Raw genomic sequence first — 23,674 nt, 5'->3', positions numbered from 1 at the left:
GTTTCACTCTGAAAAATCCGATAAGGACCGAATTTAAAAAGGAAATAACTTGGCGAAAAATAATATTTTCGCCAAATATTTAGGTTACTATTTCACCGACGTTTGTCGGTGTGTTTAACGCATTTTCCGGCAAATCGGGGACTGTGAAGAAAACGCCGCGGAGTACCCCTTTAACGTGCACCAGTGGCTACACGAATACGTGCCGGTACGAAACTCATCCAGAACCAAGCGGGCAGGGGGTGGGGATTGCGCCCCGCCAGTTAGGTCAGTTCACAACGATTGTGCATCCGAGCGCTGATTGTGGCTGACACCATTCCACTTCTTATCCCGTTATCGTGCTGCCAGTATGTCAGATATCTGCTGCTATAGCTTGCTAACTCTGCTCGGTGAGCGCGTGACTTCGTGGTATACAAATGAAGAAGCGGTGTGGTTAATGGCGCTCGCTTTGCTTTGCACGACAACCACAAGGACTGCGAAAAGTTCGTCCATTGGGCGAGTCTGTGGAATTCAACTCTCGGAGATCACCAGTGCTTGGTTCAAAAGCCGGAGCAAGCACTGATCAACCCTTGGCCTCTGCGGCTGCAATCGGTATGTAAAACTTAAGACTTCTCAGTCACGTATTTTCTAATGATATTATATTGCGAATCGACTGCTTATTAGACGTACAGAGAAGATGCAGACGAGCTGGCGAGCTTTCAACGGCTTGAAAACCAAAACAAAATGGCGAGAAGAAAGAAAAAGACGATACATGCAGATGTTTCTATCTCCCCTCTTCCTTTTTTTTGTTCCTGGGCCTTGGGTTTTAAAGTGGGTAGAGGTAACTTTTGTTTGCCTTTTTTTGTGTTGTGAAACGAAAATCGCATGTTATATTTTTAAATCTCAAATGAGGGACATCGATGGAATATGCTAAGAGTGACATGGACACTCCTCCCTACCGCTTTTCACTTTAGCAGAGCGGACGCTATAGAGGAGGTCGCCTCCTCTCCATCGCTCGCTCTGCTAAAGTGTAAAAATGCGGAGGACCTTCCACTTCACCTTTAACCTGTCGCCGACTGTATAGGCCTGCAAGTACATCGCTTAGTCTCCCACCGGTGGCAGGGGGTCTCTGATGTGGTCACCTTGGCGAGGGAGACGGGGGAAGGCTGTGGAGCACATTTCGACAATCAGCTTGCCTTTAATCAAATAACATGCACATGCGTTCAAACGTTGACACAGCGTTTGGTTAACTCAGTCGAACACTGCGTCAGAAACACGCCTAAGTAATTCATGCTGTAGTAACGGGTTTAGTTCTTAACTTCGTCGCTAGCGGCGCCATGGTTGTATCTACTTTTCAAAGGGGTCTCAGATCTCCCGTCGAGATTCGTTGGGGGTTCGAGACTCCCGAGACCTGATTTTAAGCACTGGGTTTAGAGCTCTCAAGTTTAAACGTCGCCTCTTGCGGGCAAAGTCGAATACTTCTCGGTCGCGTGTTTGTTGTGCGCAATTATGGTTTTTCGCGTTGTTCGCGGATGCTAAGCTGGAAGGATTTTATTGGTGGATATAAATTCAGAAAATAAAATAACAAGAGCAAAAGCTATAAAAGCACATTTATCGTTATAATAAAAGCCGGAAAGCGCAAGCGGCATTTTTCTTTTGTTTATTTTAACTTTTTTTGTTTTGTTATTTCGGATGCTTTGTTACCCCACGTAGACAGAGGCTGACACACGCTTGTAAACACAGTGAGTCATGGAAAATCGTAAAGCCCCTTCATGCTTTACACGGTGGAACGCGGCACTGCCGCTTTATGGTCGGTGCAGGCATTACGTGGTCGCGCCTTACGGACGCCCTCGTGCCCTCTGGCCGAGAGCAACAGGCCTATAGGGAGTATTCACTGGCGGCCATAGATGTGTGCCGGATTTCTGAGCACGTGCTAATGACGAGCTTCTACTGTTTTTTTGCAACGTGCATTTCGCACTATCAAGATTGCCGGTCTAACCGCTCATTCACACTGGAAGCGGATCCGCGTTCGCAAAGCGGTTGCGAACGCGGTTGTATAATGATTCAGTACAATTGCACGCGCGCTCGATGGCATCAAGTGCGCGTGCAATTGCACTGGATCTTTATACAACCGCGTTCGCAACCGCTTTGCGAACGCGGATCCGCTTCCAGTGTGAATGAGCGGTAAGTGCGGCCATGTTAAGTGTACGGAGCTACTCCACAGTGATCTCGAAAACGTCTAGCGCTCATCCCACCCCGTCACTTTGAGTGCAGTTTCTCCAGGAATTGTAGTATATTTAAACAGCAAAATAAAGGATGGCTTTCTTTGTCGATTTTACCTACCATCCTTCCGTAATGCTAAAATTACGAACTGTAAATATACGTACTTTCCGTCCTTTTTCTATACTGTTCGGTCCTTTTCACAGAGCGCAATCGCTCTTGGGGACAAGAGGACCTCGTATACGGCAGTCACATTGGTCCCTGTACGATAGTAGCTACGGTTCAAACCAGCATTCCATCATAACTATCCGCACGTCGATCGATTGCACCGTAATTCCGTAAGTTTACATTACCTCATCTTGTTGTTACACTACTGATACGCGAACACACAGTAATATCGGCGATAATACGTCTTCTGTTCACAAGGCACAACACTGCCATCGCGATGTTGCTGCTATGTTGGTGACTCGCAGAAATACAGAACCACGTTGATTGCCGGATGGCACTGAACATCGGAAAGCAGAACCGAACTCAGCACGGAAGGCACTCGGCAGCAATACCTGCCTGTCTTGGACGCAGTTTCCGTGGTTTCCATAACGTCGTCCACGTCGAAGCCTCGGTCCGCACTCCGGAAGCGGCCACCTTAGCCCAGTGTGCGTAGCGCTGCTGGCGCTGCTCCGGAACTTCGCCGTAACGGCTTTGTTTGCTAGTTTGATAAAATGAGTGGTTAAAACATTAATAGAACCGAAATGCTCTGCACGTTTGGACTTATACTTATAGACGAAATTACACGCGGCCTTCGCTGCGGCTGAAGCTCAATCAACTCAACAGCATTTATTAAACGAAGCGCGCGACGTGCTAGAAACATGAAACCGAAATAAGATTAGGCGAGAAAGCGGAACCTTTCTCCCGTCTGCCTGGAGGAAGAGAAAAACGTCTTGTTTCTCCCTTTTTCTCGTGTCGGCTTAGGGGCGCGTCAGTAGAAGGGAGGAAGACGCGCCATTGCTAACCTTTTCCCTGCATTTTTCTTAGAGTGTATGTACACAAGACCCCGCCGCGAACGCGGCAATATCGTCTGCCCTTCGTTTAACCTTTATGTCCAGATGCAGCCGACGCCACGAGCTGATAGGAAGTATCAGACGACGTCAAAGAGCGCCACCAAGATGTTTGACATGTATCTGTACGTGTTTTAATGATAGCTGAACTAATCATAAACAAAACACGGTCTAGGGACTTCCGCTTTTTACGTTGTTTGATTGGTTAATTAGCTCGTAGCGTCGGCTGCGTCTGTACTTAAGTTGAAACGAAGTATAGAAACTATCGCTAATGCGGCTTTTATACCACGTGTAAATGTAGTACAACATTGAATGTATTACGTTTATATTATGTAGGTACACAGGGTGCATATCTTACGCTTTTGACATCGCTTCTTAAAAGAAAAAAAGGTTAAGGCTACACTAATGCAGTGTAATCACATAAGTTATACGACCAGGGGGTCAATTTATATGGGGCTAATCGTGAGATAAGTGGAATAATTAACTAAAATCTGTAAACTACGTTTAGTAAAAATAAACATATTGTCCAAATTAGAAACTTTCTGAGCGTCATGAAAACCCGCTAAGTCAGTAAATTTTAGAAAGAATCTCAGGCCATGGGAAACGTGGTGGTGTGCCGAAGTTACCCCTCGTGACAAAGGCGCAATGCTGACGGCGCGAAAACGCGGATGATAATTTCATCATCCGCGTCCATGATTCCAAATCAGACGTGTACGCGTTATTTAAAAAAAAAGTAACTAAATACCGTACCTCGTTCCTCGCTCAAGAGTAATTAAATACGTAACTCGTTACCGATTTACAAAAGGAACGCGTTACTTTACCGCAAGAGTAGCGAGTTGCTTTTCTCGTTACTTTGATGACCAAATACACACTGCTTTTGTTTCGTTGTTTATTGTTTTCTTTTTATCAATTGTTGCACTTACGCAGTTGCTGCCTCTCAAAGTTTTCATCGGTTGTGTTTCCCCGCTTTATTGAGAATACATCTACGGCGACGCTGAAGGGGCGTTCTCTCTGACACGCTCGAAGGAACGGCAGTGTTGTGCTTCAGAAAGAGCTGGTGAATCGAGGATTCCCCTCTCTCTTTTGTCCTCTTTGCTTCGAAAGTTGGAAGTTGACAATATCTGGTGAATCGAGGATTCTTCTCTCTCTTTTGTCCTCTTTGCTGCGAAAGTTCGAAGTTGACAATATCTGGTGAATCGAGGATTCCCCTCTCTCTTTTGTCCTCTTTGCTTCGAAAGTTCGAAGTTGACAATATCTGGTGAATCGAGGATTCCCCTCTCTCTTTTGTTCTCTTTGCTTCGAAAGTTCGAAGTTGACAATATCTGGTGAATCGAGGATTCCCCACTCTCTTTTGTCCTCTTTGCTTCGAAAGTTCGAAGTTGACAATATCTGGTGAATCGAGGATTCCCCTCTCTCTTTTGTCCTCTTTGCTTCGAAAGTTCGAAGTTGACAATATCTGGTGAATCGAGGATTCCCCTCTCTCTTTTGTCGTCTTTGCTTCGAAACGTCGAAGTTGACAATATCTGGTGAATCGAGGATTCCCCTCTCTCTTTTGTCCTCTTTGCTTCGAAAGTTCGAAGTTGACAATATCTGGTGAATCGAGGATTCCCCTCTCTCTTTTGTCCTCTTTGCTTCGAAAGTTCGAAGTTGACAATATCTGGTGAATCGAGGATTCCCCTGTCTCTTTTGTCCTCTTTGCTTCGAAACGTCGAAGTTGAGAATATCTGGTGAATTGAGGATTCCCCTCTCTCTTTTGTCCTCTTTGCTTCGAAAGTTGGAAGTTGACAATATCTGGTGAATCGAGGATTCCCCACTCTCTTTTGTCCTCTTTGCTTCGAAAGTTCGAAGTTGACAATATCTGGTGAATCGAGGATTCCCCTCTCTCTTTTGTCCTCTTTGCTTCGAAAGTTCGAAGTTGACAATATCTGGTGAATCGAGGATTCCCCTCTCTCTTTTGTCCTCTTTGCTTCGAAAGTTCGAAGTTGACAATATCTGGTGAATCGAGGATTCCCCTCTCTCTTTTGTCCTCTTTGCTTCGAAAGTTCGAAGTTGACAATATCTGGTGAATCGAGGATTCCCCTCTCTCTTTTGTTCTCTTTGCTTCGAAAGTTCGAAGTTGACAATATCTGGTGAATCGAGGATTCCCCACTCTCTTTTGTCCTCTTTGCTTCGAAAGTTCGAAGTTGACAATATCTGGTGAATCGAGGATTCCCCTCTCTCTTTTGTCCTCTTTGCTTCGAAAGTTCGAAGTTGACAATATCTGGTGAATTGAGGATTCCCCTCTCTCTTTTGTCCTCTTTGCTTCGAAAGTTCGAAGTTGACAATATCTGGTGAATCGAGGATTCCCCTCTCTCTTTTGTCCTCTTTGCTTCGAAAGTTGGAAGTTGACAATATCTGGTGAATCGAGGATTCCCCTCTCTCTTTTGTCCTCTTTGCTTCGAAAGTTCGAAGTGGACAATATCTGGTGAATCGAGGATTCCCCACTCTCTTTTGTCCTCTTTGCTTCGAAAGTTCGAAGTTGACAATATCTGGTGAATCGAGGATTCCCCTCTCTCTTTTGTCCTCTTTGCTTCGAAAGTTGGAAGTTGACCATATCTGGTGAATCGAGGATTCCCCTCTCTCTTTTGTCCTCTTTGCTTCGAAAGTTCGAAGTTGACAATATCTGGTGAATCGAGGATTCCCCTCTCTCTTTTGTTCTCTTTGCTTCGAAAGTTCGAAGTTGACAATATCTGGCGAATCGAGGATTCCCCACTCTCTTTTGTCCTCTTTGCTTCGAAAGTTCGAAGTTGAGAATATCTGGTGAATCGAGGATTCCCCTCTCTCTTTTGTCCTCTTTGCTTCGAAAGTTCGAAGTTGACAATATCTGGTGAATCGAGGATTCCCCTCTCTCTTTTGTCCTCTTTGCTTCGAAAGTTCGAAGTTGACAATATCTGGTGAATCGAGGATTCCCCTCTCTCTTTTGTCCTCTTTGCTTCGAAAGTTGGAAGTTGACAATATCTGGTGAATCGAGGATTCCCCTCTCTCTTTTGTCCTCTTTGCTTCGAAAGTTCGAAGTGGACAATATCTGGTGAATCGAGGATTCCCCACTCTCTCTTGTCCTCTTTGCTTCGAAAGTTCGAAGTTGACAATATCTGGTGAATCGAGGATTCCCCTCTCTCTTTTGTCCTCTTTTCTTCGAAAGTTTGAAGTTGACAATATCTGGTGAATCGAGGATTCCCCTCTCTCTTTTGTCCTCTTTGCTTCGAAAGTTCGAAGTTGACAATATCTGGTGAATCGAGGATTCCCCTCTCTCTGTTGTCCTCTTTGCTTCGAAAGTTCGAAGTTGACAATATCTGGTGAATCGAGGATTCCCCTCTCTCTTTTGTCCTCTTTGCTTCGAAAGTTCGAAGTTGACAATATCTGGTGAATCGAGGATTCCCCACTCTCTTTTGTCCTCTTTGCTTCGAAAGTTCGAAGTTGACAATATCTGGTGAATCGAGGATTCCCCACTCTCTTTTGTCCTCTTTGCTTCGAAAGTTCGAAGTTGACAATATCTGGTGAATCGGGGATTCCCCTCTCTCTTTTGTCCTCTTTGCTTCGAAAGTTCGAAGTTGACAATATCTGGTGAATCGAGGATTCCCCTCTCTCTTTTGTCCTCTTTGGTTCGAAAGTTCGAAGTTGACAATATCTGGTGAATCGAGGATTCCCCTCTCTCTTTTGTCCTCTTTGCTTCGAAACGTCGAAGTTGACAATATCTGGTGAATTGAGGATTCCCCTCTCTCTTTTGTCCTCTTTGCTTCGAAACTTCGAAGTGGACAATATCTGGTGAATCGAGGATTCCCCACTCTCTTTTGTCCTCTTTGCTTCGAAAGTTCGAAGTTGACAATATCTGGTGAATCGAGGATTCCCCTCTCTCTTTTGTCCTCTTTGCTTCGAAACGTCGAAGTTGACAATATCTGGTGAATTGAGGATTCCCCTCTTTCTTTTGTCCTCTTTGCTTCGAAAGTTTGAAGTTGACAATATCTGGTGAATCGAGGATTCCCTTCTCTCTTTTGTCCTCTTTACCTCGAAAGTTCGAAGTTGACAATATCTGGTGAATCGAGGAATCCCCTCTCTCTTTTGTCCTCTTTGCTTCGAAACGTCGAAGTTGAGAATATCTGGTGAATTGAGGATTCCCCTCTCTCTTTTGTCCTCTTTGCTTCGAAAGTTGGAAGTTGACAATATCTGGTGAATCGAGGATTCCCCTCTCTCTTTTGTCCTCTTTACTTCGAAAGTTCGAAGTGGACAATATCTGGTGAATCGAGGATTCCCCACTCTCTTTTGTCCTCTTTGCTTCGAAAGTTCGAAGTTGACAATATCTGGTGAATCGAGGATTCCCCTCTCTCTTTTGTCCTCTTTGCTTCGAAAGTTCGAAGTTGACAATATCTGGTGAATCGAGGATTCCCCTCTCTCTTTTGTCCTCTTTACTTCGAAAGTTCGAAGTGGACAATATCTGGTGAATCGAGGATTCCCCACTCTCTTTTGTCCTCTTTGCTTCGAAAGTTCGAAGTTGACAATATCTGGTGAATCGAGGATTCCCCTCTCTCTTTTGTCCTCTTTGCTTCGAAAGTTCGAAGTTGACAATATCTGGTGAATCGAGGATTCCCCTCTCTCTTTTGTCCTCTTTGCTTCGAAAGTTCGAAGTTGACAATATCTGGTGAATCGAGGATTCCCCTCTCTCTTTTGTCCTCTTTGCTTCGAAAGTTGGAAGTTGACAATATCTGGTGAATCGAGGATTCCCCTCTCTCTTTTGTCCTCTTTGCTTCGAAAGTTCGAAGTGGACAATATCTGGTGAATCGAGGATTCCCCACTCTCTTTTGTCCTCTTTGCTTCGAAAGTTCGAAGTTGACAATATCTGGTGAATCGAGGATTCCCCTCTCTCTTTTGTCCTCTTTGCTTCGAAACGTCGAAGTTGACAATATCTGGTGAATCGAGGATTCCCCTCTCTCTTTTGTCCTCTTTTCTTCGAAAGTTTGAAGTTGACAATATCTGGTGAATCGAGGATTCCCCTCTCTCTTTTGTCCTCTTTGCTTTGAAAGTTCGAAGTTGACAATATCTGGTGAATCGAGGATTCCCCTCTCTCTGTTGTCCTCTTTGCTTCGAAAGTTCGAAGTTGACAATATCTGGTGAATCGAGGATTCCCCTCTCTCTTTTGTCCTCTTTGCTTCGAAAGTTCGAAGTTGACAATATCTGGTGAATCGAGGATTCCCCACTCTCTTTTGTCCTCTTTGCTTCGAAAGTTCGAAGTTGACAATATCTGGTGAATCGAGGATTCCCCACTCTCTTTTGTCCTCTTTGCTTCGAAAGTTCGAAGTTGACAATATCTGGTGAATCGGGGATTCCCCTCTCTCTTTTGTCCTCTTTGCTTCGAAAGTTCGAAGTTGACAATATCTGGTGAATCGAGGATTCCCCTCTCTCTTTTGTCCTCTTTGGTTCGAAAGTTCGAAGTTGACAATATCTGGTGAATCGAGGATTCCCCTCTCTCTTTTGTCCTCTTTGCTTCGAAACGTCGAAGTTGACAATATCTGGTGAATTGAGGATTCCCCTCTCTCTTTTGCCCTCTTTGCTTCGAAACTTCGAAGTGGACAATATCTGGTGAATCGAGGATTCCCCACTCTCTTTTGTCCTCTTTGCTTCGAAAGTTCGAAGTTGACAATATCTGGTGAATCGAGGATTCCCCTCTCTCTTTTGTCCTCTTTGCTTCGAAACGTCGAAGTTGACAATATCTGGTGAATTGAGGATTCCCCTCTTTCTTTTGTCCTCTTTGCTTCGAAAGTTTGAAGTTGACAATATCTGGTGAATCGAGGATTCCCTTCTCTCTTTTGTCCTCTTTACTTCGAAAGTTCGAAGTTGACAATATCTGGTGAATCGAGAAATCCCCTCTCTCTTTTGTCCTCTTTGCTTCGAAACGTCGAAGTTGAGAATATCTGGTGAATTGAGGATTCCCCTCTCTCTTTTGTCCTCTTTGCTTCGAAAGTTGGAAGTTGACAATATCTGGTGAATCGAGGATTCCCCTCTCTCTTTTGTCCTCTTTACTTCGAAAGTTCGAAGTGGACAATATCTGGTGAATCGAGGATTCCCCACTCTCTTTTGTCCTCTTTGCTTCGAAAGTTCGAAGTTGACAATATCTGGTGAATCGAGGATTCCCCTCTCTCTTTTGACCTCTTTGCTTCGAAAGCTCGAAGTTGACAATATCTGGTGAATCGAGGATTCCCCTCTCTCTTTTGTCCTCTTTACTTCGAAAGTTCGAAGTGGACAATATCTGGTGAATCGAGGATTCCCCTCTCTCTTTTGTCCTCTTTGCTTCGAAAGTTCGAAGTTGACAATATCTGGTGAATCGAGGATTCCCCTCTCTCTTTTGTCCTCTTTGCTTCGAAAGTTCGAAGTTGACAATATCTGGTGAATCGAGGATTCCCCTCTCTCTTTTGTCCTCTTTGCTTCGAAAGTTCGAAGTTGACAATATCTGGTGAATCGAGGATTCCCCTCTCTCTTTTGTCCTCTTTGCTTCGAAAGTTCGAAGTTGACAATATCTGGTGAATCGAGGATTCCCCTCTCTCTTTTGTTCTCTTTGCTTCGAAAGTTCGAAGTTGACAATATCTGGTGAATCGAGGATTCCCCACTCTCTTTTGTCCTCTTTGCTTCGAAAGTTCGAAGTTGACAATATCTGGTGAATCGAGGATTCCCCTCTCTCTTTTGTCCTCTTTGCTTCGAAAGTTCGAAGTTGACAATATCTGGTGAATCGAGGATTCCCCTCTCTCTTTTGTCCTCTTTGCTTCGAAAGTTCGAAGTTGACAATATCTGGTGAATCGAGGATTCCCCTCTCTCTTTTGTCCTCTTTGCTTCGAAAGTTCGAAGTGGACAATATCTGGTGAATCGAGGATTCCCCACTCTCTCTTGTCCTCTTTGCTTCGAAAGTTCGAAGTTGACAATATCTGGTGAATCGAGGATTCCCCTCTCTCTTTTGTCCTCTTTTCTTCGAAAGTTTGAAGTTGACAATATCTGGTGAATCGAGGATTCCCCTCTCTCTTTTGTCCTCTTTGCTTCGAAAGTTCGAAGTTGACAATATCTGGTGAATCGAGGATTCCCCTCTCTCTGTTGTCCTCTTTGCTTCGAAAGTTCGAAGTTGACAATATCTGGTGGATCGAGGATTCCCCTCTCTCTTTTGTCCTCTTTGCTTCGAAAGTTCGAAGTTGACAATATCTGGTGAATCGAGGATTCCCCACTCTCTTTTGTCCTCTTTGCTTCGAAAGTTCGAAGTTGACAATATCTGGTGAATCGAGGATTCCCCACTCTTTTGTCCTCTTTGCTTCGAAAGTTCGAAGTTGACAATATCTGGTGAATCGGGGATTCCCCTCTCTCTTTTGTCCTCTTTGCTTCGAAAGTTCGAAGTTGACAATATCTGGTGAATCGAGGATTCCCCTCTCTCTTTTGTCCTCTTTGGTTCGAAAGTTCGAAGTTGACAATATCTGGTGAATCGAGGATTCCCCCCTCTCTTTTGTCCTCTTTGCTTCGAAAGTTCGAAGTTGACAATATCTGGTGAATCGAGGATTCCCCTCTCTCTTTTGTCCTCTTTGCTTCGAAAGTTCGAAGTTGACAATATCTGGTGAATCGAGGATTCCCCTCTCTCTTTTGTCCTCTTTGCTTCGAAAGTTCGAAGTTGACAATATCTGGTGAATCGAGGATTCCCCTCTCTCTTTTGTCCTCTTTGCTTCGAAACGTCGAAGTTGACAATATCTGGTGAATTGAGGATTCCCCTCTCTCTTTTGTCCTCTTTGCTTCGAAACTTCGAAGTGGACAATATCTGGTGAATCGAGGATTCCCCACTCTCTTTTGTCCTCTTTGCTTCGAAAGTTCGAAGTTGACAATATCTGGTGAATCGAGGATTCCCCTCTCTCTTTTGTCCTCTTTGCTTCGAAACGTCGAAGTTGACAATATCTGGTGAATTGAGGATTCCCCTCTTTCTTTTGTCCTCTTTGCTTCGAAAGTTTGAAGTTGACAATATCTGGTGAATCGAGGATTCCCTTCTCTCTTTTGTCCTCTTTACTTCGAAAGTTCGAAGTTGACAATATCTGGTGAATCGAGGAATCCCCTCTCTCTTTTGTCCTCTTTGCTTCGAAACTTCGAAGTGGACAATATCTGGTGAATCGAGGATTCCCCTCTCTCTTTTGTCCTCTTTGCTTCGAAAGTTGGAAGTTGACAATATCTGGTGATTCGAGGATTCCCCTCTCTCTTTTGTCCTCTTTGCATCGAAAGTTCGAAGTTGACAATGGGTTCTGTGCCTTCCTGCGTTAGCAACCTCCGTATTTATATTCGGTCTGTGCACGATTCTAGAAGGTTCAACCAACGAATCTTATAGTGTTGTCTGGGTGAATGACATTCCCAGCTGTAGAGTTCGACTGAAGTGTTCAGCGCGATATACGTTACTATACTGCTCTAAAGGTGACTTTTGGGATAGTTGGTAGTCTAACAAATTGAAGTTATTGACGTTGTGCACTAAATACCTTCAATATGTTACTATACTGTAATTCTGTTTAGTTGTTTTTCGGGCTAACCATCTGCCTTTGTAGCAATAGACGCATACTGAGGTTTGAATTAAAACGAGGCTTTTTAGGTTTTGTCTTACGTGTTACTCCTTAAAAGTAACGAAATACCGTTACTCGTTAGTTGACCTTAAAGGTATAACTAAGTGAGTTGCTCGTTCCTTTTGTAAAAGTAACTAAATACGTTAGTTGTTACCGAAAAAAAGTAACTCCGTAGGTGTAACTCGCGACGTACATGTTCGTGCCAAATCATCAAAATCAACGCATACCGAGTAGAATCGTCTCGAAGTGGGGTATGGTTCGGCCGTTTTCACGCATTCGTTCACCTCTTGAAATTGGGGCACACACACCTCGGTAGAGAACGTCCTGAGACAACCCATTTCACAACTAAAGGCGATATATAAAACGCAAAGCCCTCGAACCTACCCTGACTACTTTGAAAGGTACTCTGAAATGAATCCCTTTTGAGAAAAACGGTCTCGAAGTGGGAATGGCTCGGCTGCTCTTACGCATTCATTCATCTTTTGAAATTTGGGCACGCGCGACTCGCCAGAGAACTTTTTGACGATAAGTCCGTTCTCAACGAAAGGCAGAATATAAAATGCAGAGCCCTCGAGATCATCTTGGTACTACGGCAAATACTTCGAAATGAACTACTTTTGTTAAAACTGGTCCCAGAGTGGGGATGGTTCGGCTGTTTTAACGCATTCGTTTTTCTTTTAAAATTCGGGTACCCGCGCTTCGTCCAGAAACTTTTTGAGTTCGGCCTAAAACTTAGCTGTTGATGAATTAGAAACTTTAGGGCTCTCAACTATAAGCAACTGCAATGGCACATTCTCTAAAATTAGCCATCTTTGTTTAATCTTTTCTCGCAGTGGACATGGTTCTACTATTTTCAGGCATTCGTTCATCATTTCAAAATCGGGCACCCGCGCCTCAGCCCGGATCATTTTGAGGTCGGCCGAATCCCTAACTGGTGACGAAAAACACACTTTAAGGCTGCCGACTACAAGTGGTGCTATTACAAAATGTTGAGCTTCAGCCCTCTTCGAAGAGTATAATATCAAGTTGAATATTTCAATAAGCTTTTTTCCCAATTTGTTTGCGTGCTGAGCTATTGGAATAATTAATTTAATGTAAACATTTAGTACGTGCCTTAATAATATTTTCGACGCGTGAATATTAAGTTCACAAGAACAATCGTGCATCCTCTCATAAATCGTTTATTCACCGCAGTGCTTCCTTTCCTTACAACAAAAATCACGGTTGTAATCACGCAACATTAATAATTAGCGATAATATATATATATATATATATTTTTTTTAATGTTATATTGTCGTAATACAAAAAGTTGTTTTTGTTTGCTAGTTAAGTGATGACAGTATACATAACACTGCAAATGATGTTAAACGTCTAAAAAAGAATGAATCCACCTTTTTTGGGAAATTGGTGTCGGGAGCCCAAGAAAATTGTTGTGAGAAAAAACAAAATGTACCCAACATATTATCGATTTTTCCGGATTACTGCAGTCGAATGGAAAATCAAGTATTTTGCTGTATTTTTAATTTGTGTTCGTTTGAACATCGCTGATTCACAAAAATGTGTGTGAGGTGTCTCCGAAATAATTTTTTTTCTACAGATGTTACACATCTTATACACCACAGAATTTGCCAAAATATTGGGGACGGATCCTATTTAATTTATTCAATCATAACCAGTTATTTATACTCAAGAATAAACTGTAGACTTTGATTTATCTATAGTGGCAATTTATCAAAAAGTTTATTCGACTGAGGAACCTGCAGTTTACATATCATCATCTTGAAACTTTGGCACAAGGATAAAGATATATAAATGAATGGAGCAGTAGCATGGCAAATTGTTCAAAGAGTAACGTTTCGAAGTTATGGCCATATTTGCATACTAAATACATAGACTTCTATGTGAATGCTGCCGTAACCCGCTAAGAGATGGGGCAAGCATACGATGACACAAATTTCTTGGGATGCTGGTTAATTTCTGGCGTCCTTATTCAATTTTTGTTACAGAAGTTCTACAGAAAGGTGGCAACGCCGCTGACGCTGCAGTGGCTGCAGCGGCCGTGCTTCAGGTTTTGCAGCCTTACGCCACAGGAATTGGGGGAGATTGCTTCTGCATATTCTACAATGCAAGTGACAAGTCTGTTCGAAGCATCGACGGCAGGTTGTGCACTTTTTCTATGTTAAATTTTCTTAATTCTGTTCTAGTAGTTTTGAATATTACGCTATTCGATATCCACTTTGATAAAAATTTAATTATTCGTTTGTTTTTTTCAAAGTGCTGATCGCGGTGGTTTAGCCCCGTTGAGCGCGCTTCTTACCGAGCACTGGTGCACTGCGAAGAAACAACACCTGCGGGAGTGATCTCTGCTTGTGATGCTTCTCGAGAGTCGACCAGTATTCTTAAAAGAAGCGCGCTTAACGGGCTAACCTGCCGCAATGTACATTTCGTAAGGTACGAATGTTGCGATCGCGTCTTTAGAGGAATGCACACTTTTAAGCAGGGGATGGGGCACGCCCGTACCAGGTGTATTTAAAAAGAAACGAGAGCTTTGTGAATATTTATTGCATCACATCGCAATCACATTTTGAAGAATTAAAGTCTGGCCGTTATGGGTTTCTTACATGAGACCATGACGCAACGCTACGAAAGGTTAGGAAATCTCGGCGGAACACGGTAGCAAAATAATTTGATGGTCTAGTTGGTTGAACAGAGTACACACAATTAGCGCGACAGGGGACGAACACAGAAAAGAAAAAGAAGACAGGACAGAGCTGTCTGTCCTGTCTTCTCTTTCTTTCCTGTGTTCGTCCCCTGTCGCGCTAATTGTGTGTACAATCGCCGGAACACGCCGGAATTCATGTCGAAGGCATTTGTAGCGGTTATGCTATGCATAACCCAAAAATTGTCAATTTCCCGGAAGAGACGTCCCAAACGTGTGTAAACCCCTGGATAACGTAGGAGAAACGTGCTAACGGTACGGTACCTAAAGAAATGCCTGCTTTTGTGACCCTATAATTTAACTGCCTTTGCCTTTGTGATCAATGAATTCCGTGGTTCAAGCGCAGTGACCGTAATGAATTCTTTTAATGTTTGGAAGAAGAAAACGGGGTTTTACAAAACTCATTATGTCGTCAATCTCCGTAGGCTGCAGGCCCGCTAGAGGTGCCATTGTCGTCATTCGCAACTACTCTCAATGACCTTCGAAGGAATTTCCAACGATAGACTTTATCGTACTTGCTAGTACTACGTAGGGTATTCGAACAGGACTGCGCGATTAGTTAGAAAAATTTACCCACTCACCAGCTCTGGTCACTTAGTCGCAGAGCTGGTGAGTGAACAAGTTTTTATTTACCCCACTGGGCGCCAGCTACTGATATTTGCGGACACCAAGGCGCTAATATGAGATTAATGAGGTGCACACAGAGGTTCCGGAGGCGATGGTACTTGCTTTTCCAAAAAGCTCGAGAGTGGGGTGGGGGGGCATCGCCTGAATTAGGGCGGCCAGGCTGGCCCGGCCTAAGAGCCGCAAACAAAATAACGAAACCTCCAAGAGCCGCGGGGGGGGGGGGGGGGGGGGGAAAGGGGGCAATAAACAAAACTTGTACTACTTTCGCTCTACCTAGTCAAAAGCAGTCCAACTGCATGCAACGTAGCAGTAGCACAGTACTAACTAGCAAACCGGAACCTGTCTTTGAATTTAAAACGATGTTCCATTTCTCTTTTTGTAAAAGTGCTATAGCACTTTCTCAAAAAGTTACACTATAGTGTAACTGGGAGGGAGGCGGAAAAGTGGAAAAAGAGAGGGGGATAGGGAAGGGAGTTGCGGACCGCATGTTTACGAGCGAAGAACCGCATGCGGCTCGCGAGCCGCAGCTTGGCCACCCTGGCCTAAACTTTTACACCTTTATTATTGGTTGGCCAGCGGAAAGAGTCCAGCACAACTGACCTTGGAGCTGCTCCGCTCAAGGGGGTTCGACGAGAAACACCTTCCTGATGACAACAGCGGTCTTACGGCTACCGTCCCGGGGGCCGTCAAAGGATGGTTCGACACAGTGGAGAACTTCGGAAGTAAAAAGGTACATCAGCTAAAGGGCACAAAAGTGAAACAGTAGAAATGATGTCGTAAAATATTAACTTGATATAGCTGTAAAGCCCAACTTGATTAGGGGATGTCTAGGGTGTGGACATCCGTCCGTTGCATATGGGTACTCAAAATCCTCACCGCACGCGGGCACTCGTATGGGTATATGCGTCATTAAAACTATGATTGGTGTCTCATTAGGGTTGGGTGATTGATAGATTAACCTACTGATTAATGCTTTAATCACCACTAATTTTAGTGTTCAATTAATCGTTAATTTTTTAACTAACAAAAAATTTAACGTTTCTATTATGCGGTCGCGGACGAGTACACCGGTGAAAAGGCAAACTTTAGGTGAAATCTGAGCCGAAAGTGAACTGTAGGGGCGAGATTTGTGGCTCCAGACAATTAAAGAAGGTTACACGAGTCCCGGCCACTTCAACGTCCTTCGAGTGTCCGTTTAGCCGGAGAATATCAATGAACCTCTTTGCCTTATGCAGCTGAAGTAATAATCTGTTACTGTGTGTGTCTTTGAACTGTTCTCGACCACACATCGAGATCAATTTGATATCAAAATTGAGTATTTCACAGTTTGTCACATTATCGAGAAAAGTTTTTTTTGCCTTTTTATTTATTATGTATAGAAATGAATGAGACCGATGAATTAATTAACCTATTAAAGGGTGGCGATTAATCAGGGTAAAAGTTTTAATCGACGCCCAGCCCTATTTGTGATATTTACACGCATTGTTTTTTGTAACCACATAATGGACCTTTTTTTTTTTTTTTTGCACTAAGCTTCTGGGCATGCGTGCTACCTCCCCCCTGGCCTCGCATTCCTCTGTCGCCATTTTCAGATGGCCTCGTCCCGCACTACCAACATCATCGGCACCACCTTTGGGCGTACTATACATCTTGTTTGGCGATACTTTTTCGCGTGTATCGTTAGAAAGTGGGCATAAGAAAAGCAAGGAAAGCCGATACAACGGCAGGGTTCCTGTGTTCTGACGAGTGGAGGTACGTTGGCTCCCTTTCGTTTGTAGTTCGCAAACAACTCCCAGACGGCGCACGTTATCCGGAGAAAAAGGTTCATTTTGGGGGAAGGCGAGTCGCAAACTGTGCTCGAGTTCAAAGAGTCACAATTCTACGTCGTTTATTTTTATTTCCTCGTTGCTTTGCATTTCGGATGCTGCTCAAACGCTTGATTCACCTGCGATTTATTTGTAGCCTTTTCCTCATAGATGGCGCCGATTTTTTCCCGAGCAAACGCGTTGCATGCTTGTAGCGGCGCATGCATGTCGAGCGCTCGGGGTGAGCTCGGGCCACGGGCTCTTCAACGCCGATCTAGGCGAACTACATTTTGTTCGCCAGGCTACGGTGGCTAAAAGGGGAGGTGTCGGAATCCCGCGGCTTGCTCCGCGTGCGGCGGCGTGGTAGCCTATCATGACGACGATAGGGGGTGCACTCATCGACTCTGAGATGCCAATGGACCTTTTCCGAGAAGAGTTCTGCGCACGCGCGAGCGCCCGATGCCAAGCGGCGGAAGTCGGCACCAAAAATCGAGCCCAGCATTTTGTAAACATAGCTTCTTGGTTGTGTGTATGTTTATACAGCCTAGGACTTAATCTGCCTCAGTGGGCGAGTTGTCTCCCAGCTGTAGATGAGAAATTTAGCAAATGCGGTACAACCGCTAGTCTGGGGTCTTTAATGTGCATCACACAGTAGCGATATACATGACCGCACGCCGGTACGACGCTCATCCAGATCTAAACGAGCAGGGCCGCTGCGATCCTTAGCGTTCGTGTTTATCGCGGGATGCTTTGCTTACTTTTCGAAAAGGCGAAACTCGTAGCAGTCTGGGAACTGATTTTGTAAACAGAAACGGTTTATAAGCATAGTCCACCATCTGCTCATCAGCCTTAATAAAGCGTACAAAAGTGTACCAGATATAGCTTTTTATCAAAAATTTAACAATGGTTGCCTTTCGTTTTTTTTTTTTTTGTAATTCTTTTTTTTACTTTACGTTTATTGCTTGCGTGCAACGTGAGCGATCGTGCTGAGGGGCAGGGCATTTCTGAAGTGAAGAGCGCGCGTATACAGCTGTGAGCGGCGATCAAAGCTGCGCAGCTGCATGGGCACCTGTAGCGTTAGCGTCATAGCCTGGCAAAGTTGTGCTACATTGGTTCCAAGCGAACGGTGCACAGCCCGTGCCGTATACCTTGACACCGGGCGCGGCCGATATCATTTTTGTCGGATAACCGGAAGATTTTCTTGCCGTCTAGAGAGAATGGGTCTGAATAAACCCACCTAAAATAATTGAAGCTTGTGCATTAGAATTTTGATGTCATAACAATGTGATCGAGCGCAGACACAAATCGGACATGAGCGCAGCGTCAACGTTAGGCCGGAGGTCGTGTCCAGCCAACGCGTCGAAAGGCGTTCCGTGTCGGGCTCGGGCCAAATTGACCCCATAAATGATGACGTCACACCTGGCGCTCCACTCCAAACAAACCGCTGCTAGGGCCGTTTTAATAGACAAATATATAGGGGCTCGACGTGAGCTTAGAAACCGCCTAATAAAAAGCAAATAATTTTCTTTACAGCAGTGGGGCTCCTCAGTATCTATGAAACCGTTTAATATCGTCTAAGTGTCATGAAGGAATGAAAAAAGCCTGTAATAAAGTTTCAAAAGTGATTTTGCTTCGCTAGCAGACGACACAGGGGCTTCGCGGGTGCAGTGGTTCTTTCTAAGGGAGTACACGACCGCGTTCAATGAGGTGGGTGACGATCGACGAAACTTCTCTTCTAGGGGTCAATATATGTGGAATTTTCGGAAGCGAAAAGGGTGCCCATGCACAGCTTTGATTGACGCTCCAGGTGCGCGAACGCCATTCCGTTGAGCTTTCTTTCGCAATATTTCAGAATGTGAAAACGCTGTGAAGCCGAATATACCGAATCAGGTACAACGACGTCGTGAAGTGTGTCAAGGTTGAAGTGCAGGCCAGCACAAGCTTCAGGGACTTCTGGCAGCAGAGTTGCTTCAGTGCACATCTGTGTTATCAAACGAACTGTCCGAATATAAACTGTCGCAGATGGAAACAGATCGAAAAGCGTAAAACGGAAAATAATGATTTAATGGGCGAACTTGCGACTAGAAACAAAAGAAAGCTTGAGCGTCGACGGCGGCAAGAGCGCGACGATGCGGCGGCCTGACGGCTGGCTGGAAGTCGACCAAGCCGCGCTCGGCTCCTTGTCTGCTACAGTCGGCATCTGAAACGTTTGACCAAGAGTATTCGTTAGTGCGCTAGGGTGAGGCTGATTAGGCAAAATCATTCTAACTTTATTTTTTACACTCGGGGTAAGAGTAGACTCGAATCTTTTAGAGGCACGGAGAAACGTTCATTCACAGTCATGCTGGCTTGGGGTCTTCAGTTTTATAAAAAACTGAAGAATCAGTAGGATGTTTTCTTAGTCTGATGATTACAAACCATGCGCGAAACACGCACCCATATTGCGAGCATGGAAAGCAAAGTTTGGGGCCTCCAACCGCTCATGTTAGAGTCAAAATAATTGCTCCTTCATTACAATGCACGTCAACTACAAAATCAAAAAGAGGGCCCGACGCTGCCTTGATATCATGTTCGAAACGGATGCTTTTCTCGCTGTATTTTTATCAGATCTCGACCTGAGTGATAATTTTCGTCAGAGAGTGTCCGGTATCGCACGGAAATAATATTCGTTATAAACTTGATTAGTTTTCTTAGGCTTGCCGTGTTCCAAATAAATACAAAATCAAAATCGCATCATTGCGCAAATGATTCGAAATTTGCAGACGGCGAACTTTAGTCATTCCGTGTGCGTTCGTCATGCGTTCATCGTCTGCAACAGGCGTGTCGAGGCGTCTCGAGGACCGGAAGTTACCGTCACAAATATTTCAGAGACATTCAATTTTCGGCAAACATTTGTCGATGTAATAGACCAATCTCAACAAGCGTTCGACGCATACGTGACGCCGCCATAGTTTTAGTTCACAGGAGGCAAACGGCATTGCACGAGAGGGCTCGTGACGTCTTTTGCTTAAAGGGATACTGAGCCAAAGAATTCAGTGCCCATAATAAGTGGCGCACGTTCTTTCCACGAGCCAGCAACCGCCGGTGTGCGCGAGCACACGCAACGAAAATGACGTTAAAGACCTTTATTCGCGCTTAAGAGGACAGTGAAATGCATGGGTTTCGGGCCAAAGGAGAATAAAGACAGGTTTTTTACCTCTACAAGTGAAAGCTACGTGCTTGTTAGACCAATTAATCGCTTACCTTTTACACCAGACACCACTGTGTAGATGAAAAACTTGCCTTTATTATCCTTTGGCCCGAAGCCCATACATTTCATTGTCATCTTAACCGCGAATGGAGGTCTTTGACGTCATTTTTTTTGCGTGTGCTCGCGCACACCAGCGGCTGCTGGCTCGTGGAAAGAACGTGCGCCACTTATCATGGACACTAATTTCCTTGGTTCAGTATCCCTTTAACACGCGCAGAGCTCCAGCGAGGTTGTCGCACGTGCAGAAAAACTAAAGTTCCCTTGATGCACTGCGGCAGCGGTGGTGTAGTCAAACCGGCTGGTGAGATCGGTCTATTGTGAAATCCAGACTTCCTTCATCTATTATTTTTAGACGTTTAAATTCCACGTCTAATTTTTGACCGATCGTTCTGTCGAAGCTAAACCCAGTCCCATGTATTCACCCATTAGAACGCCCCTAGAAACGGTTTGTTAAGAGCGGTGACGTCACACTTACGGGATAAATTAGTGACTGGGCGCATTCGAGCGTGATCACAAACCGTTGAAGAAGACGAAGTTGTTCACAGGCTTGTCTGAGACGATTTGACGTATGATGCCGTGACAACGCGCAATGCCTCAACGCCGTGCGCCTCAACTTCACTTTCAAAACCGATGCAGCGAGCTAACGGCAGCGAGCTAACAGCAACGAGCTATCCCCCCCCCCCCCCCCCCCCCCCCCCCCCCCAGCAGAGTTACCCAGGTCTCCAAAATACTATTTACTATATTACCCAAGCATCAAGGAGAATGCAGGGATTGGTGTTCCACGCACCACACGCGCACGCCTTGCGCGTATAAAATATTCGAAGTAAATAACCAATAGAAAGCGTTGACGAACGCGCGTGCGAGATACAATTTGTTGTAGGTTTTTGCTTTAGAAAACTTACTATTGCTGAGGCCAGCACGTGCGGCGAGTGGAACACCGATCCCTGCATTCTCCTTGATGCTTGGGTAATATAGCAATAGGTATATTCAGCTTGCTTTTTATGTCATTTCAGAAAACGAAGAGTGCATGTGTACAGATTTGAACCGCACTTAAGCTGCGCGAGTGCACGGACGCCAAAAGTTTTGGCCATATCCTCTTATTATAATAATTATGCATCGGCGTCATAGCCACAGACAATGGTGTCAAACCATAGCCTCCTCTATACTCACAAAGCCTGGCAGTTCGACGACGGTGCCATATAGTGCCCGGTCGTAGATTTGGAGCGCGAGGATCTTGTCGCACAGAACACCAAAGAGCCAGTTCTCTGGGAACCTAGAGTGCCTTCATGCACACGCGCGCTTTTGCTTGAGTGGTGAAATCTCAGCCATTTTTCCGCCCAATCGTTTTTTTTATGCATTTTGAAGTGCGCGCAATCCGGTCTCATTCAGCTCGAGCGCGTAGCTTTGCCTAATGCATAGACGCCATTTTACCGCCCAAGTCACGCACCGAGTGCGCGAGCGTCACGCGCTGGCACATTCAGGGCAACAATGGATATCTTCACCCTGAGACAGACAGACATGTAAGCACCCTACAGGAACCTGAACGTCAGCACACAGCTTTTGCAGCGGCGAGAACCCGAAACACACTTGTTCGCTCGGGAGAAGTGTGTTTCGGCGTCTCGCCGCAGCGGGGCGTCAGTCACGTGGCCCTCCTCTCATCCGTTGTCTGCCGCTCCACTTTTTCCATTGTGGCGGCCGCTTCTCGTGGCGGTCTGCCAGGCTTTGTCAGTATATAGGAGTGTACTAGCCCCGAGAACATGACGTGCCCCCGCCTGACGGGCCTATCGTCGTGACGTAGGATGGGGGATCACGTGATCGTTTCCTGCCCTCTGCGTCGAGGGTGGAGTGTCTTACTCTTCACTTTTTTTATTAATACGGGTGTATAAGGCTTCTTTTAACCCAATATTTTGTTTCACAACTCGACCTTGTCAAGTTCCTAAATCGGCTACCGTACGAATGCTTCCGGGAAGCCGGTGCGCCGGTTGCAGGCGAGCAGGGAAACGGTCGGTGCACGGAAGCGCGACATCGTGGACCATAAAGAGTACGGGCCGAATTGTTGTCGTTTTCGGTGGCTTGAACGACCTACAGTTGAAGGTAGGCGAATTTTTTTTTAAACTTCTTTTCGGCCGGGCACCCTGTTACGATTGTGTACCCCTAATATTTTCAGTTGTGCTGTCTGTAAGCAGCATCAATGCGTTCGTCGACAAGGCCCACGAAACACCCCCCTGTTGCTTGAGGGCGAAAGTGTTCTTGAAGAGGAACACGTGTTCTCCTGTAGTATCAAGAAGTTGGATAAGGATTGCTAACCGTTTATTGGATTCGTTCTTGAAATGTCGGCAATCACTTCGGACCCGCACAAGCTGGAGAGAACACTGAATGGAAGAAACGTCGGTGGCAAAGCAGGGTAAAGGAACACGCCGTGTATCATTACTTCGTTGCGTTGTATGTACCCACCGGCCGGCGTGTTGTGGAATTGGTCGAGGAGCTCGCTGCCAGAGCCGGGAGCGAAACAACTGGAGCACTCTTAGAGATTGCGATTTGCAATGAACGGTGAAGTGCGTGAAATGCAATGAACAGTGAAGAACCAAGCGAGTGAAGTAGACCCTTCGCAACGCGTACAGCGCCACCCGCGGGGGCGGAAAGGAATGCCGGGAACGCTAAGTGCAACCGGTTGTTGCAAACGACAGGTGACCTTGGAGGCGACGGCGAGCGGGGCGGGGCGGCCGAGCAACTCGGATACCTCTCGCTCTCTTCAGTGTCACGGGGTAAATACTACGGTTATACAAGGAGGAGCTAGGACTTAGTGCAAAGCGTTTCGGGGCTTTTGTAAAAGGTCTATTTCCCTTTGCCAAACTAGGTGTACTCTACCGTAGCCTCCTCCCTCCCTTCCCACGACCTCCCTCAGACCTGGGTAGAGTGGGCATACCACCCCCCAAGACACTCGAGGCTACACTATGTCCCCTCCTCGTCCGACATGTCAAAACCATGCTTGCTGATGAATGGTAAAAAAGCGGGAACTCCGGACTCAGAGGGAAAATAAAAGATTTTTTTCTCTCTTTCTTTCTCTCTATACTGACAAAGCCTGACAGATAGTCATGTGACGCGGCCGCCGAAAGTGGAAAGATAGAGCGGCAAGAAACGGATAACAGGATGATGATGATGATGATGATGATGAACTTGAAGCTCTTCCTTTTGAATCGGTTGGGTGCAAATAAACTTACCCAAGCTTCACTGCTTGGGCGCGTTTAGGAGGAGAGCCATGTAAAAAGGAGAGTCATGTTTAAAGGGAGAGTCATGTAGTCAAGGAGAGTCATGCAACGGGCGGTGCCTCAATCTGTGAAGTAATAACTTCCCTTTTGTCGAAATCTCGAAAATCTGGTAGTTGCGTGGTTTCGTATTTCCGGATGCGGCCACCCGCGCC

The 23,674-nt window shown here is 45.2% G+C and overlaps 1 protein-coding gene across 1 annotated transcript in view; it reads left to right on the top strand.

Moving 5' to 3' along the window:
* LOC8036709 (glutathione hydrolase-like YwrD proenzyme) overlaps positions 1-23,674 on the top strand; it is a 134,441-nt gene that overhangs the window by 67,816 nt on the left and 42,951 nt on the right. Inside the window, exons 3-4 of the mRNA XM_042294693.1 lie at positions 13,859-14,012; positions 15,775-15,928. Of these exons, the coding sequence (XP_042150627.1) occupies positions 13,859-14,012; positions 15,775-15,928 (308 nt within the window). The remainder of the gene's footprint in view (positions 1-13,858; positions 14,013-15,774; positions 15,929-23,674) is intronic.

The sequence above is a fragment of the Ixodes scapularis genome, unplaced genomic scaffold (genome assembly GCF_016920785.2).
Source record: "Ixodes scapularis isolate PalLabHiFi unplaced genomic scaffold, ASM1692078v2 PGA_scaffold6__148_contigs__length_123643588, whole genome shotgun sequence".
Taxonomy (NCBI): Eukaryota; Metazoa; Arthropoda; class Arachnida; order Ixodida; family Ixodidae; genus Ixodes; species Ixodes scapularis.
Note: the sequence above shows the minus strand (reverse complement) of the source record. Positions and strands in the feature narration are given on the sequence as shown.